General features: G+C 39.8%; 1 protein-coding gene across 4 annotated transcripts; it reads left to right on the top strand.

The window, feature by feature from the left end:
- Positions 1 to 1,074: 1,074 nt before the first annotated feature.
- Positions 1,075 to 14,071, top strand: rbm25a (RNA binding motif protein 25a). 4 transcript variants are annotated; one of them, XM_034858043.1, is made up of 18 exons: positions 1,075 to 1,288; positions 1,569 to 1,692; positions 2,472 to 2,521; positions 2,784 to 2,951; positions 3,340 to 3,397; positions 3,665 to 3,825; positions 3,931 to 4,125; positions 4,235 to 4,315; positions 7,938 to 8,206; positions 9,538 to 9,649; positions 9,782 to 9,871; positions 10,042 to 10,115; positions 10,212 to 10,362; positions 10,505 to 10,967; positions 11,054 to 11,358; positions 11,548 to 11,646; positions 11,808 to 11,855; positions 13,638 to 14,071. In XM_034858043.1, the coding sequence occupies exons 2-18, from the start codon at positions 1,587 to 1,589 to the stop codon at positions 13,728 to 13,730; spliced, it is 2,523 nt and encodes an 840-aa protein (XP_034713934.1). In that variant the 5' UTR covers positions 1,075 to 1,288; positions 1,569 to 1,586; the 3' UTR covers positions 13,731 to 14,071. The 4 variants fall into 4 exon arrangements, with proteins under 4 accessions (XP_034713934.1, XP_034713931.1, XP_034713933.1 ...); XM_034858040.1 differs by having other exon boundaries at positions 4,232 to 4,315; XM_034858042.1 differs by having other exon boundaries at positions 1,084 to 1,288; positions 1,586 to 1,692; positions 4,232 to 4,315.
- Positions 14,072 to 14,530: the final 459 nt, after the last annotated feature.

Here is a 14,530-nt window from a genome sequence, read left to right as displayed (position 1 = left end):
ATATATATTAATATATATATATATATATATATTAGTTACGTCAGGCGTACTGACGTCAGCATTGCTTGTGCATGTAACTAAATGAAAGGCCTGTTTGAGGTCTCGCGCTTCAATCTAAAGAAAGGGATTTGGCGCCACCAAGCGTTGAAAGCGGAGAATACAGAGAGTCTAACAGCGCCATCTCCTGCCCTCATCACAGCCTGTCAGGCGAAACGTTTCACCGCGTATACAAATCTCAACCCTCCTGCTCATAGGCCAACCAAAGTCCTACACATTACTATTTGATTTACTAGCAGGTCTTTTGTATTTCTTTTAAATCCCTCTTTTTAGCCTGCCTATTAGTTCAAATGCATTAGCTACACGAAGACATACTTAGAAAAATGTAAAACTTTGAGTTGTTCCAATTTGGATTTCTGTTTGTTGATTTAGTGATGCATGGAAATGCAAAATGCAAAAATAAAGTGACATGATGTTTAGTGTAGGTCTGCATCTAAAATGATTTTCATTCAATTTATCTGTCCATTCTTTTTTCCAATCCCCCCATTTATAATCTATGAAATTTAAGAAAACTTTCAAATTCAAAATTCAATATTTTAAAGTCCCCTTTGTACACTAAGGCAAATTTCTGTTAAGTGAAAACCTTATGACCAATATGGTTTTTTTTTAGTTCATGTTGCAAGATTTTTTAAGGTTTATTATTGAAATATAATCTTGCATCTTTGAATGAGTTCATACTTTATTGCAAGCATTTTCCCAATATTATCCAATTATTATTACCATTATTATCCAATAGCCTATTTCCCCCGGTTATGAGATTTTTTTTCCCGACAAAGCCCCTCAGGAATTCTTTTACACCTTAAGTGCTACAGCACAAGGGTCATTTTCATGTGTCTGACTCTTATTATGAGTTTACTAGTCACAAACGAGACGTAGACCAAACCTCTGGTGAAGAAGGCTACAATGGCTGCAGGTAGTGGAAGGTCTACCTAGGAGGCAAGTTAAGGGTAAAAAAATGCGACTGAGATTAGGCGTGATGGGGTGCCTGAGAGACTGAATTTAGGGCTGAAAGCCAACATGAATGCCGTGCTATCCCATGATTCATTTCGAAAAGAAAAGGTCCCAGTTATTTGTATCATAGGGGTTCTCGCAGCGCCGGTGGTAATTACAACGCTAATCTTTAGCGTTACATTTTTCGGTTAACCGTATTTAATAGGATTTTATTCGGATAACACATAGCATTATACATAGTATTATTAGAAACTGTTTTTTATTTTACACTTGATTGCAAGTGAGTAAATACGCACATGACCGCTGGAGCTAACGTGAACTAGCAAGGCCACACACTCTACGTGCTAGCTAGCTTGCGCTAATTTAGCTAGTTAACGTAGCCAAACGAGGAGGAAGCACACTTCGCGACTAAAACCTGCTTAGTTTGTAACGTAAGCTACTCAGTTGCGCTATCCATGTTGAAAATGTGAAACTATGATAAAGTTGACGTTAATAGTGAATAACGTCAACAACGTTTCCTTGGTCGTCAGTTTTCCTTTCACATTATCTCTTCCTCATAGGTTCCTGTATGTTTCAGGATGTCATACCCTCCTCCGCTCAACCGCCAGCAGATTGGCATCCCGCAGTTACCTCCCAGGATCCCACCTCCTCAGTATGCGGGATTTGGACAGACGGTCCCTCCAGGTAACCTTATTTAATACCTCACATTGGCAGTAACAGCGGTGTGTTTGTAAATTAGGCCCATGATCCTTCTTTTTTTTAAAGACTTTTTTTTAGACTAATAATATCCAAATTTTGTCAGTAATTAGCATTACCCAAATGAAAAGCTTATAACAGTAAAAGGCCGAATTTGAATCCTAAATTACATAACCTACACTAGTTCATAACCAAGGCATACTTTATGCCACATTACACATATCACAGATCTTGTCAACAACATCTTTTAGAAAGTTTCACACCTGTAGGCCTAAACAATCATGGGAGCCAAGGGTACAATTACATTTTGAGGTGCCAAGTGTCTCTTGCATTTCAATAACTTCAGCCAGCTCTGAGAGGGTGAAGGAGCAGAAGCAGTGTGACACTGTTTCGGTAACAAAGCTTTGGCTACTGGGCTCACATTTCTTTTTTCAGACACAAACACCCATTAAAAACAGAACAACTCTGAAAATTATCCGAGATACTGCGGTCAAAACAAAAAACAAAATGGGCCAATAAACCCAAAAGGTAAGCTATCAATACCTGAAAATGATATGGGCAGTTGTTAAGAAATAAACAGAAAAACATGTCAGAAATCATACTTATTGCATAAAAAAATAGCAAGACAGTTTCCAGCATTTGTTTGGTAAACCTTTTTGGTTATAACCTTGGGTAGTCACATACAACTATATTATTTTTTTTGTGGTTGTGTTTAGTTGTATGCCTCAATACATTGTTCAAATATTGTATTTTGTTTCTCTTTTCAGGTACTCCCATGATCCCGGTTCATATGGGAGTCGTGACCCCCACCCCCACAGTAAGTTAGATACTGTCAGTTGAAACTGTTTTGCATGACCTGCTGTTAAATACATGATACTTACACATTATCAGTTTAGCTCAGTTCATACAGTTTGTTTTGGGCCAGTCTGCTGCTCAACCGGCAGTTTAACCAAACACTTACTTTAACACTTACTATCAGATTCTTCTAATATTTTGCATTGTTTTCCATCGTTTCTTCTGTCTCATATCCAGAGCAATAAAATACACCTGGATATGTAAAATGTAATTTGATGTTGCAGGTTCTTGTCCCGACTACAGTTGCTGTAGCACATAAGCCAATGCTTACAAAGAAGGAGCCTATGATCAGAGCCAAGGACACGGATGACAGCGGTGGCCCCACCACCACTGTATTTGTAGGGAACATCTCTGAAAAGGCATCTGACATGTTGGTCAGACAGCTTCTAGCGGTGAGTTGACAGGATTGTTCAGAAGAATGCTCCAACGAAAGTCAAGTTATAAATAATAGACAGCGACAGTGAGTAGCTTAGGAAAAGAGTTGCAAGTGACAGACACTTGATTGGCGTTTGTACAAACCCAAAGCTCTGACACATTATCAAGGTATGCAGCACCAATCAAATCAGACCTTTTTACAGGAAAAAAAGCAATGCTTTGCCTACTCAACAGGTTTGGATCATGGCTGCTCATCACTCAGCTCACATGTCAGACACATGTCTCAGGGACACACAAATACTGTTGCGCCCACTTTCTTATCAGTGATTACTTGATCATTGATTAAACATTAACTTTTGTAATATGCAATTAAATTATTTTTTCTTTTCCTGTTTTTTATTACAGAAATGTGGTATTGTTCTAAGCTGGAAAAGAGTCCAAGGTGCCTCTGGGAAACTTCAAGGTAAAATGTTAATAATAATAATAATAATAATAATAATAATAATAATAAGTAAACCATTTTTAAAGTCACTGTAATCCCATTTATAAAGTGTAATCCCACTTTTTCCAGATTTGAAAGCTTTTTTGGAATGTAGTAACAGGAAGAGACCATTTGAAATTGAATGTAAAATTAAATTCAATATTTTGTCACTGGAAATAAAGTTTTAAGGTTTAAAACTATTTTTTTAAACATGTGTGGAACTAACTTTTTTATCCGCTCTGCTGGTAGCCTTTGGGTTCTGTGAGTATAAGGAGCCTGAATCCACACTGCGAGCCCTCAGACTTCTACACGAGTTGCTCTTAGGTGATAAGAAGCTGTTGGTGAAGGTAGATGCCAAAACCAAGGCCCAGCTAGATGAGTGGAAGGCCAAGAAGAGGAGTGCCAACGGGGTATGCTGTTCACCTGCTTAGCAAAAACCCATTTCTGTAACTTTTACTTTTGATAAATTGGGTTTACATGTTTGGTTTTCCCATTTTTCTGGCTTTAACATATAGGGAGCCAGTAGTGGTTCAAAAAATGGGGACGACGATGACGAGGAGGTTCTTGATGAAGAAACACTGCGTCGGGACCAGGTGGTTAAGGGGGCTATAGATGTCCTCATCCGAGAGTATGCAAGTGAGCTCAATGCTCCCTCGCAGGATCCTGACAGTCAGCCTCGCAACAAGAAGCGGAAAGAAAAGAAAGAGGAGGTAGTGTTTGCATGATTTAGATGTTCTGTGGTTTGAAACAGTTGTGGTAACTGCTGAGTACTTAGTGTGTGTTTTTTTTTCTTCTTGTCTGTCTTCTTTGTGTAAGGAGGATATCAATGCCATGGAGATGGAGGATGACAAGAGAGACTTGATTTCCAGAGAGATCAGCAAATTCCGGGATACACACAAGGTAATGTATCAAACTGCTGTTATTACACTGTAACATAGGCTTTGGAGAAGAAATCCCCCATATTTGTAATTAGAAATTCCTCAACAGCAAATGGAGCTGCAAATTAATAATGTGTGGAGGTAATTCCTCTATAAGATTGCTCTGTTACTGTCAACTATAGTGAGAAGGGAGTGTGTTCATTTTTAGATTAGTTAGTGAAATTCAAACATTAAAGGAATAAAGTAGATGTTGATTCAAATATTTAATAGTATTAAAGACTTAAAGTGTTTAGAATACTACATCAACCACTCATTGGTGACTTTATAGAATATGTCAGTGTTTCCAAATTGGAACAGAGTTGTTGTTATTATAATTATTCCTAATACTGATTTGAGACTAAAGGTTTGAGCTCTACACAAGCTAAAGTCATCACACAGAGTGCATGGACACAATGTTAAATTCCATCTAAAGCTAATCTATTGATTAAACCCCACCAATGTGGTAGAGTTCATTTGGTGACTAGATCAAGATGAATCTCAGAATCTCAGCTTTGGAAAAAGTTGCGAGGATAGGATGTAAGTATGATCTTTCATTTCTTCTTGACTTATGTTGGGCGCTCCCTTCTGGAGGGTGTGCAGAGGGGCAACTGGCTCTCAGTTGACTTCCATTATTTCTATTTACGTGTGGGCTCGGGGAAACAAAGTGCCACTAGTACTGGTGGTGGAACTGGAATGTACACCTTGCTAGTGATGTCCAAATATTGCATGTTGTACTTGTACTCAGTCAGGTTTTAGAAAGCAGGGCAGCTCAGTGAACCTCTGCAGGTCCTCAGATGGTAAATAATGTGTCTGAAGAACACACAGACAAAATTAGCCTAACCACTGCAGTAGTTTGAACTGCAGCCTGTAGTATTACTAAAGCAGGGAGCGCCCCTCCACAGCACTCTGTGGTCTGAAGACATAAAAGGTAAGTTCTTGAATTTGTTTTTTTCTCTAAATTTGTTTGCAGACACTTTCTTTCTTCTCTCCGGTGTCAAAGTGACTCCACTCCCATCTCTTTAGTTACATAATGAGAGAAAAAGGAAATTAATTTTCATTTTTGAATTAAATTGACACTATTAGTGTTTGAATAAGGAGGACAAAGCTACAGGTTCAAAATACCTCATGGAACTCAACCTTTAGCCAATTTTAAACACTGCTGCAGCGGTGGGTCATATTAGGATGAACATAAATTGTGTGATATATGAGACATGCAGTAGGAAACGTGGGATAAAAGGATGACAACTTATGTCAATTTGCATGCAACCTAATATAGCCCACCTCAGTGACCGTGTTTAAAATGTCAATTTAATTGTTCTCAAGTGTCATGCTTCAAACCGGCTGCAAAATCAGCATTTTTCCATGAATGGAATTTTAAAACGAGGTAAGTTGTAGGATGGCTATAAGAGAGAACAGGACTACACAATGATTTTATTGATAGTTAACTGACATCTTTTGAGGTACTGTGAATTGCCCAGGTGTGTTAAAGTCCTCCATCCGGACTCAAGGAAAACATGCTCACCATGGTTAACAAATGCTAATTTGAATCAAGTTTAGCTAAATTACTATGTAGAACATGTAGCTCACGAAGAGCCGGTAGTTCAGACCCCTTTCAACCCTTCCTCTTTATTTTTGTTTATCAATTAACAGCTGTCAGATCCATGTTTCCAACAGCATTTAACACTAACAGCTGTTGGACATTTGTAAAATCAGTAAGAAGACTGTTGGAACTGTGTGTCTGACTTGTTTGAGGTTTATTATATAATTTATTGGGTTGGAGAATCCAAAGACAGTAGAAGACAACCTACAGGTAAGACTGTTTTACTAATTTCCTTGTGACCATATGGATAACAGTTTGTGACTTGTTTCCGACATGAATTTAAGTTGTTATTGATGATGTTTAGGTGGCTGAATTGTATTTGGATAAACTGCTTCACAGGTATCGTTTGGTCATTTTTCCTGATTATGTTGACTTTACACATGACCTGCTTTTCCTCCCACACGTAGCCTATAGGATGTGTAGGGGCAGAGATGGGCTGAAACCGTAGTTCATCACCTGTGAGTTGCACACCAATAGCTCCAAAACGGTCGGTTGAAAATGCCATGATTTTTATGTCATCTAGTTAGAAAGCAGACAAATACTTCTACTTTAGAGTAGATTCCAGATTAGCTGCCATAAATATAATAACAATCTCTATTGGAAAAGTTCAAACCACAAGTGTACAGTGTTTGCCCAGAGGGAATTGATTTTGCAATAGGTATCTAGTGCTGTACAGAATATATGGCATCTAAAAGCATGTCTGGTCACCTTTCTCTTTGAATCTTAGCAAATAAAAACGTATCAACATAATTAGTCGTATCATTCATCCCATTCCACGTAATCATGTGACCATTTGTGTTGCAATATTATACTATTTACCACAGAAGTTACATTTTAAAAGAAAAAACAACTTCTGCAACAATGTACTCCCAGTCCCTGGGTCTGTCACACGGCTGCATTTAGAGCTCCCCCACTGTTGCAGGGCAGCACTTGCATTGCAGTCTGGCACTGCTCCCCTGCATCTCAGATGACCATGAAGAGAACACATGGGAGTTGATTATGTAATTCACTTAGTTGGGCCGTTATCCATATTAAGCTTTGGCTTGTTTTAATCCACTTGGCACCCATAGGTAATACTAAACCAGGCCGTTATATAGCGGTTATCTTAAGCGTATAGCTAGAACGTGTTGACCTGATGGTTCGAAGCTGACTTGTTAATGCTTTTACCCTAAGTGTTGCTTGAGTAACCCCACTTTGAATTATACCTAAGGAATTATTAATGTTGTGGAATAATTTAACTTCATGTCAAACATTATGCATATCCCTTGCGTAAGTTCAAATATATTACTATTCAGCATTTGCTTGAATGCACATTGATTTGGAAAGTGGGCAGATATCGTTTTCCTCAGTATACATCTGTCTATAGTTACGTTTTCATGAAAGGGCCTCATATTACATCAGAGCATTGTCTCAAATCACTATAGAGCACATAGTAGATGCAGAGGTTGCGTTGACCTGTTAAATATATGTGAAAAAGAATTTAATATTAGCGTATGTGATAAATGGGAAGGCCGGATATTGGAGCCAAGTCAGGAAATGATCTACGCATAACACTTATGTAACAAAAATACAATAATGTAAATGTGTAGATAAAACAATGTTTTACTCTAAGATGGTTTGGACTTCCTCTCCGGCTTTAACTCCTTCCTAAACACAGATTACCTGAAGTTTTTAGGTGTTTTTCAACATTGACCTTTCAAGATTGACCCTTTTTAAATTATGGTTTTAAGTAAGCGTGTCCTAAATTTAGCGGTATCTGCATTAAACTTGCTCAAACAGCGGACCACTCTTCCTGGAGGAAACACCAGGGCTTAGAGGACTTCCTCACTTGCAGCAGCCAGTCTCTCCAAGGCAATGAGTCATGGCAGTATGTGAGCATGTCTGGCCAAGGGAGTCAAAATCATTTCAAGTATCGTGCTGATAATGTGTGTTTTAGTGTGGTCTTTTCACTATTGAAAGTCTAGTAACACATGTTTTCCCTTTTCTTCCTGTTGGGCTCCTGCAGAAACTTGAGGAGGAAAAAGGAAAGAAAGAGAAGGAGCGACTGGAGATCGAGAGGGAAAGGAGAGAGAGGGACAAAGAGCGTGAGCGGGAGAGGGAGCGCCGCGACCGCGAGAAAGAGAAGGAAAGGGAGAGGGAGAGGGACAAGGAGCGGGAAAGAGACCGAGATCGCGAACGGGAGCGAGATCGTGAGCGGGAGAGGACAAAGGAGCGAGAGAGGGAGCGGGAGAGGGAGAGGAGTCGAGACGTCAGTGAAGGTCGCAGCAGATCGAGGTCAGTGGGAGGCCTGTGATGTCAGACCTGATGCTCAGCTGTCTTACTAATGCAAGTCAAAACACATGGCTCATTGTGACAGTTTGTTCTAGTGTGTAAAAACCACCGGTAGAGGGGCAGTACGGTATAATAAGTAAAATTAATAACAGCAGCACGTATAATTGTGATAAAATGATGATGATGTATGTTTCTACATATTGGTCCAAGGCAGGCCTTCATCTTACCTATCATTGGTACTCTCAAGTGTAGTAAATTTGTCAATTGCTTTATGATGTAGACAACAAGAAGTCTGGGACAGGGCTAATAAATCAATGACTGTTGTAGCTTTGCATTTTTACCATTTAGTTGGCAGTTTGTTAGGTGCATGCAGCTATGTCCAATATCATTCAGTACAGCAGCACTGCAAATTAATCCTACCACTGTGAAGCAACCCCATCATTTAACAAATTACAGAGAAACAAAACATTACGCACACCTTTCAATCAACTAAACCAAACAGCTTTCAAAATGGCTGCACTCCCCTGACAAAGTCTTAACACAACATGCTGATGATAATCACCTCTTTATGCTTCCACACCAGCGATGGTCGTGGCCAGTGCCATTATGTTTTTGACTTTTCTCCCCATTTTAACAAGTACTATATTTTAGGAATTCCTGGTGAGAATGTATTCAAATGTGTTTTAAAATGTCCAATTGGACTCAAGAATGAGGATTTTAAATTTGGTGGTTAAAGTCACTGTGACATTCTGGCCATAACTTAAGAAGGCGTATGCTAGTCCGGACAGAAGATTCCCACAAATGTCTTAATAGGAAAAAATAATGAAGGAATGGGATTTTATACCCCTAATTGACATCATCAAAAACGCTTTTCTCGCTGTCATCAACCCAATAACTTAGGGACATAACGGTAGATAGGGACCATATTTCAAACTTCATACCTTTTAAAATAAAAATAAATTCCTTTTAATGTCTTCTCTACAAATGACTGTGGACAAACAGGGACATGAACTGCAACTTAACTTGTTGCTGGAGACCTACAACTGTGAGGCAGTCATGCTACTTTTTTGATTGAAAGTTCCAGAACAACTTCTAATTGAGTGCATTTGGGTGCAGAAAATACATGGTATTCAGTGCACTATTCATGCAAATATGAAATAATGAAGCCACTGTTGTGAAGTACAGCTCTGCTTTGGGCAGTTGGTATTGGCTAAGGCCAAATCTGTCTACAAGTTAAAATTGATTGGCTTTGTTACATGTGTTAAAAAAAGTTCTCATTTAATTTTTAAGATATTATGTTACTGTTGTCAAACTAATTTAGTTGTCCTCTACAGAGAGAGGACCAGAGAAGAAAAAAAACGAGACCGCGAAGAAGATGAAGAGGACGTGTACGAACGGAGGAGACTCGAGAGAAGGCTTAGAGACAAGGAGGCGGCATACCAAGAAGTACATCTCATTATTCAGTTATTTTTGATTGATTTAAACATAAGTTTAATTATTGCACATAAAGAAGTGAATTTAATGACTGACTGTTTATGTCTGACTTAGTGATGGTTACATTTTTTTTCTTCCTAAAAGCGCCTGAAAAACTGGGAGATCCGGGAGAGGAAGAAGGCTCGAGACTACAGCAAAGAAACAGAGAGGGAGGACGAGAGGCGTCGTGAAATGGTATTCATGGATGGAGTGATAGTAAACTGTATGAACTGAGCCACACCATATGGAATTGCTAGACAACAATTATGGCCATTGTTTTTTCAGATGATTTATAATGTTAGGTATGTGTGGATGAGTTGCAAGATTTATGCTGATGCACTAATTGTTACTGTGTGTAAATTCAGATGAAAGAGGCCAAAAGGCTGAAAGAATTTCTTGAAGATTATGACGACGACAGAGATGATCCAAAATACTACAGGTAATTCTATTACAATGTACACTTGAAAGTGTGAGGTGCACACTTTTGTCTGTGCTTTGAATTTTTCATTACTTGACCTCTCATTCTCATCCTCAGGGGCAGCGCTTTGCAGAAGCGACTTCGTGATCGTGAAAAGGAGACAGAATTGGACGAGCGAGACCGGAAGAGGGAGAAGGAGGAGCTGGAGGAGATCAGGCAGAGGCTTCTGGCTGAAGGCCACCCTGACCCTGATGCTGAGCTGCAGAGAGTGAGTCAGCTTTTTCTTTCTCCTTGTTGGTGTCCTATCTGTAAAGATGATAACGCATCTGTTATTTTCACCAGATAACACAAAAATGAAAAGTGCAATGGAATGTGAGGTCATTTTTCATGTGTCATGTATATTTTTGAAGATGGAGGAGGAGGCAGAGCGCAGACGACAGCCTCCTCTGAAACTTGAACCTGAGGAAGATGTGAGCCAGGAGAAGGCTCGCAAGGAACGAGATCGAGAACGGGAACGAGAACGGGAACGGGAACGAGATCGGGAACGAGAACGAGATCGCGAAAAAAGAGTGACAGGAAGGCCCGTGGAGCCGGTGCCTCGAGCCCCCCAGCAGCATTCGGAAGATGATGAAGAGGAAGGGGAGGAGGATGACTACCACGATGCTGAGGATTCACAAGAGGCCAAGCCGCAACTCAAACCCATCATGCGACCAATCACCACGGCTCCCTCAGTTTCATCTGCCAGTGGGAACGCGACTCCAAACACACCCGGCAACGAATCTCCCTGTGGCATCATCATTCCAGGCGAAAACACTCCTGAGGTCCAAGCTCCAGAGGAACACCGGCCCAAGATTGGTCTCAGTCTAAAACTGGGTGAGTACAGTAGCAAAGTAAGGACACGGAGGGATGTATTACCTCAGCTGCTTTGTGCAAAAATAACTGGGGTTTATCTTCTTCAGGTGCCACCAACAGTCCCAGCCAGCCCAAGGTTGGAAAGCGAAAGAAGCTGGCAACTGTGGAAAGTGTTTTCAACAAGTTCGATGATGAGGAGGCCGATGAGCAGCCTCGCAAAAGGAAACTGGTTCCACTGGACTACGGTGATGACGACAAGAGTCTGGGCCTGGATGGGGCAGAAATTCCAGGAGCCAAAGGCAGCGTCAACACTGAGGAGAAACGCAAGCACATAAAGAGTCTTATTGAGAAGATCCCCACAGCCAGGCCCGAGCTCTTCTCCTACCCTCTGGACTGGACTATGGTGGACTCGGTAATGAGCCTCTGGTATATTACAATGTTCAAAAGGTCAAAGAGTTCAGTAATTAATATTCTGTCTTGTTGCAGTAGGGTTTAGGTCCTCATCTACATTCAGTGGTTTAACAATTCAGTGGCCTATTTCCTCATAAAATGTTCAGTAATAAAAAGTAAACCCGTGTTGTTCTAATTGTCGTTTATTTAGACTCTGATGGATCGCCGCATTAAACCTTGGATTAATAAGAAGATTATTGAATACATCGGCGAGGAGGAGGCCACACTGGTGGATTTTGTCTGTTCAAAGGTTTGTAATTATTTAATTTAAAAAGCTGGTTCTTGTGAAAAACATGAAAGCTTCTCAATACATTGATTCATTATATATTCATGGCTCTTTAATTTTGCGTGTCTCAAAATTAGTTGTGTTGCACAGCTACTCATTTAAGCATATTTTTCTTTTCTCTCCAGGTGATGGCACATAGCACCCCTCAGGGAATTCTTGATGATGTTGCTATGGTAAGTTGAATCACAAAACCAAAGTCTGTTTTAATTGCTCTTTTAATGGGGGGGTGCTGATTATTTGAACCTGATGTGCTCACTTGTTGGGCTTACGCCAAAAAAACACACGGGCCATGTAAAGCTCCGTGAAGCAGAGCTATTTTCATTTCGGCGGCCATGTTATCCCATCTGACCGGCCACGGCGGCCTGCGCTGCGGCAACCGTTTTTGCCGTTTTCCCTATTTCTTCTGCAAGTGGCGAGCAAATGTGTCATGTCAGGTCGGTAATCAAATACAGGAAGGCCACAGCACAGCCGGATACCTTACAAAATAAACAAATTTCAAAATGAATTACCCAGGTCTGTGGTGACTTTGGCTGTCTTGACTTCTTGGCTGTGTCTAGAGCGAGACAGGCAATCAGGCACACATAGAGAGAGAGAGAGAGAGAGAGAGAGAGAGAGAGAGAGATGGATGGACGGACAGAGACTGACACACACAACCAAACACTCGCGGTGTGAAAGAGAGAGACCTTCTGTAGAGTAGAGAGAAGAAGGCTCGAAAATGTATACCGATTAAATGAGCTTATCAGTTTTTGAGAAGCAGGCAGGACAGAGAGGCTACGCAATGTATTGATGTGGACAGGGGCTGCAGCAAAACATTTTATCCATGTCAAAAAAAAGGCCTACCTAAAAATGTATATCAGTTTAAGAAATACACAAAAAAATGGACTGCTTCATCTGGCAGTCACAGAACCCATTCCGACAGGAAACTGAAGACTACCCGTCTGTGCTCTCTTCAAAGCCACCTGACACCTTTTGACAAGAACAGTCATTTTTGCTCAATTGCAGTTCTACTACTGCCTTGATCGGTTAGTGTTATTGTGTAAACTAACCGTGCATTTTTCAAGATCAATGTCATGATAAATTTAAAAAATAATGGAAAAACTGTAAACCTTATTTGAATCTGAAGTTATTTTTTTACTGAAGTTTTGTTTGTTTGGAGAATTTAGTTTTTCTGTACTATAGTTAACAAAATGGACTTCAGCTTATGAGTAGAAGACTCGTCCATCTTTAAAATACACAGGTTCTACAAAGTCTTCAGTCATGGATCATAAGGACCTTTTAGGATTTCAAAACAGTCGTGGACGCCAAGGACCCACAGACTTTGATTCTGTAATGTAATATGGTTTTCTTTCATTTCTTGTTTTAATGACGTCGAGCATTTCACCTTACTTATGATATCTATCCAGTTTGTCTCCTGTTTTTGTCTGTTTTGTCATTGTCAAAATAACAAAAAATAAAACAAAGCATTGAAAAAAGTTGCACAATAACAAACAAACCAATCAAGGCTGTGGTAGACCAGCGCCCATGTTAAGCAAAGAAAAAATACAGTTTTTTGTCAAAGGACTCTGGCTGAGGTTAGCGTTTTGCTCAAAGAACGGTCTCACAGTGGCATGACTGCAGATTCTTGGTCCTAGTTTTTAGTTAAGATGCAACTTAAAGATGCTACTGGGGGAGTGTGGCACAAATGAGACGGCAAAGTTAAATTCAGTCGAGTCTGTTTACTCCCACTTACCGCGAACGCTCACAAACCACGCATCCTGTAATAGTGTCCCAACAACTCCCCCTCATCCCAGTGAGCTCCCTCCTTCAGTGAATGTCTCTATGTTGTGGGTCTCCACACAACATTGTTAAACAGTTGGTCTTTAGTAATTCATGTAAGTTAAATGTAACTCAGATTCCTTACATATTCATTGAGGTGCTTGATATAACGTTTGTCTAACCAACCTGTTTGTGTTTAGGTTCTTGATGAAGAAGCAGAAGTCTTCATAGTAAAAATGTGGAGGCTGTTGATATACGAAACAGAAGCAAAGAAGATTGGACTGGTAAAATAAAGAACAAGATTCTCTAACTTCTTAGATCACAATTCTGCTACCAACAGTTTTCTGCTGCCAGCAGACTGTCAACATGTGCCCATACACCCCTCCATTCCATCAGCAAGGACCTGCTGCCTTGAGTGTGTGTGTGTGTGTGTGTGTTTGTTTGGAAAGAAAAATCTGTGCTGTGAACAGAAAAGCTCTGCACAAACATACTGCATGATAAAACTTTGGTTGTATTTTTTTTCCTTTTGAGGCAAATTTACCCGTCTGTTCTCCAATATGTTGGACACGTTCTGCTTTGATTTACTGTTATGAGGCTCTATTGTGTGAACTAATAAATATGCTTTTTTAGAAAATATTTTGTCTTTAATGTGTTAACTATTATTAATCTTCAATACAATATCACGTAACTACCTCACATAATTATCAAACGACCATAATTAGATGTGATTCGCATGATCCTCAATTTACACAAAATGGTTCTCTCCAACTTTAATTGGAACAAAGGAGACACTACCAAAATAAAAGTAATACATTTGTATTTAATTACTCACTCTACTTATAATCTATGATTGTCAACTTTCGAATTGTACAGATTTTGTTGAAATAAAAATGTCCCGCAGGGAAGTTAACTTATTTTTAGTCTTGCCAAATAAACAGTAATACTTGTTTATTTTAACCAGTCAACCACTCAGTCTTACCACACCCACACAGTCCGGAGAAAAGCTCCAATCAGCCACATCAACTATAAACACCACAGTCTGTAAACATATTGATATAATATATATATAGTCGATGATAAACACCTGCTGGCT

This window comes from Etheostoma cragini, chromosome 20 (genome assembly GCF_013103735.1).
Source record: "Etheostoma cragini isolate CJK2018 chromosome 20, CSU_Ecrag_1.0, whole genome shotgun sequence".
NCBI classification, from domain to species: Eukaryota; Metazoa; Chordata; class Actinopteri; order Perciformes; family Percidae; genus Etheostoma; species Etheostoma cragini.
This window is presented reverse-complemented; position numbering and strand designations above follow the sequence as displayed.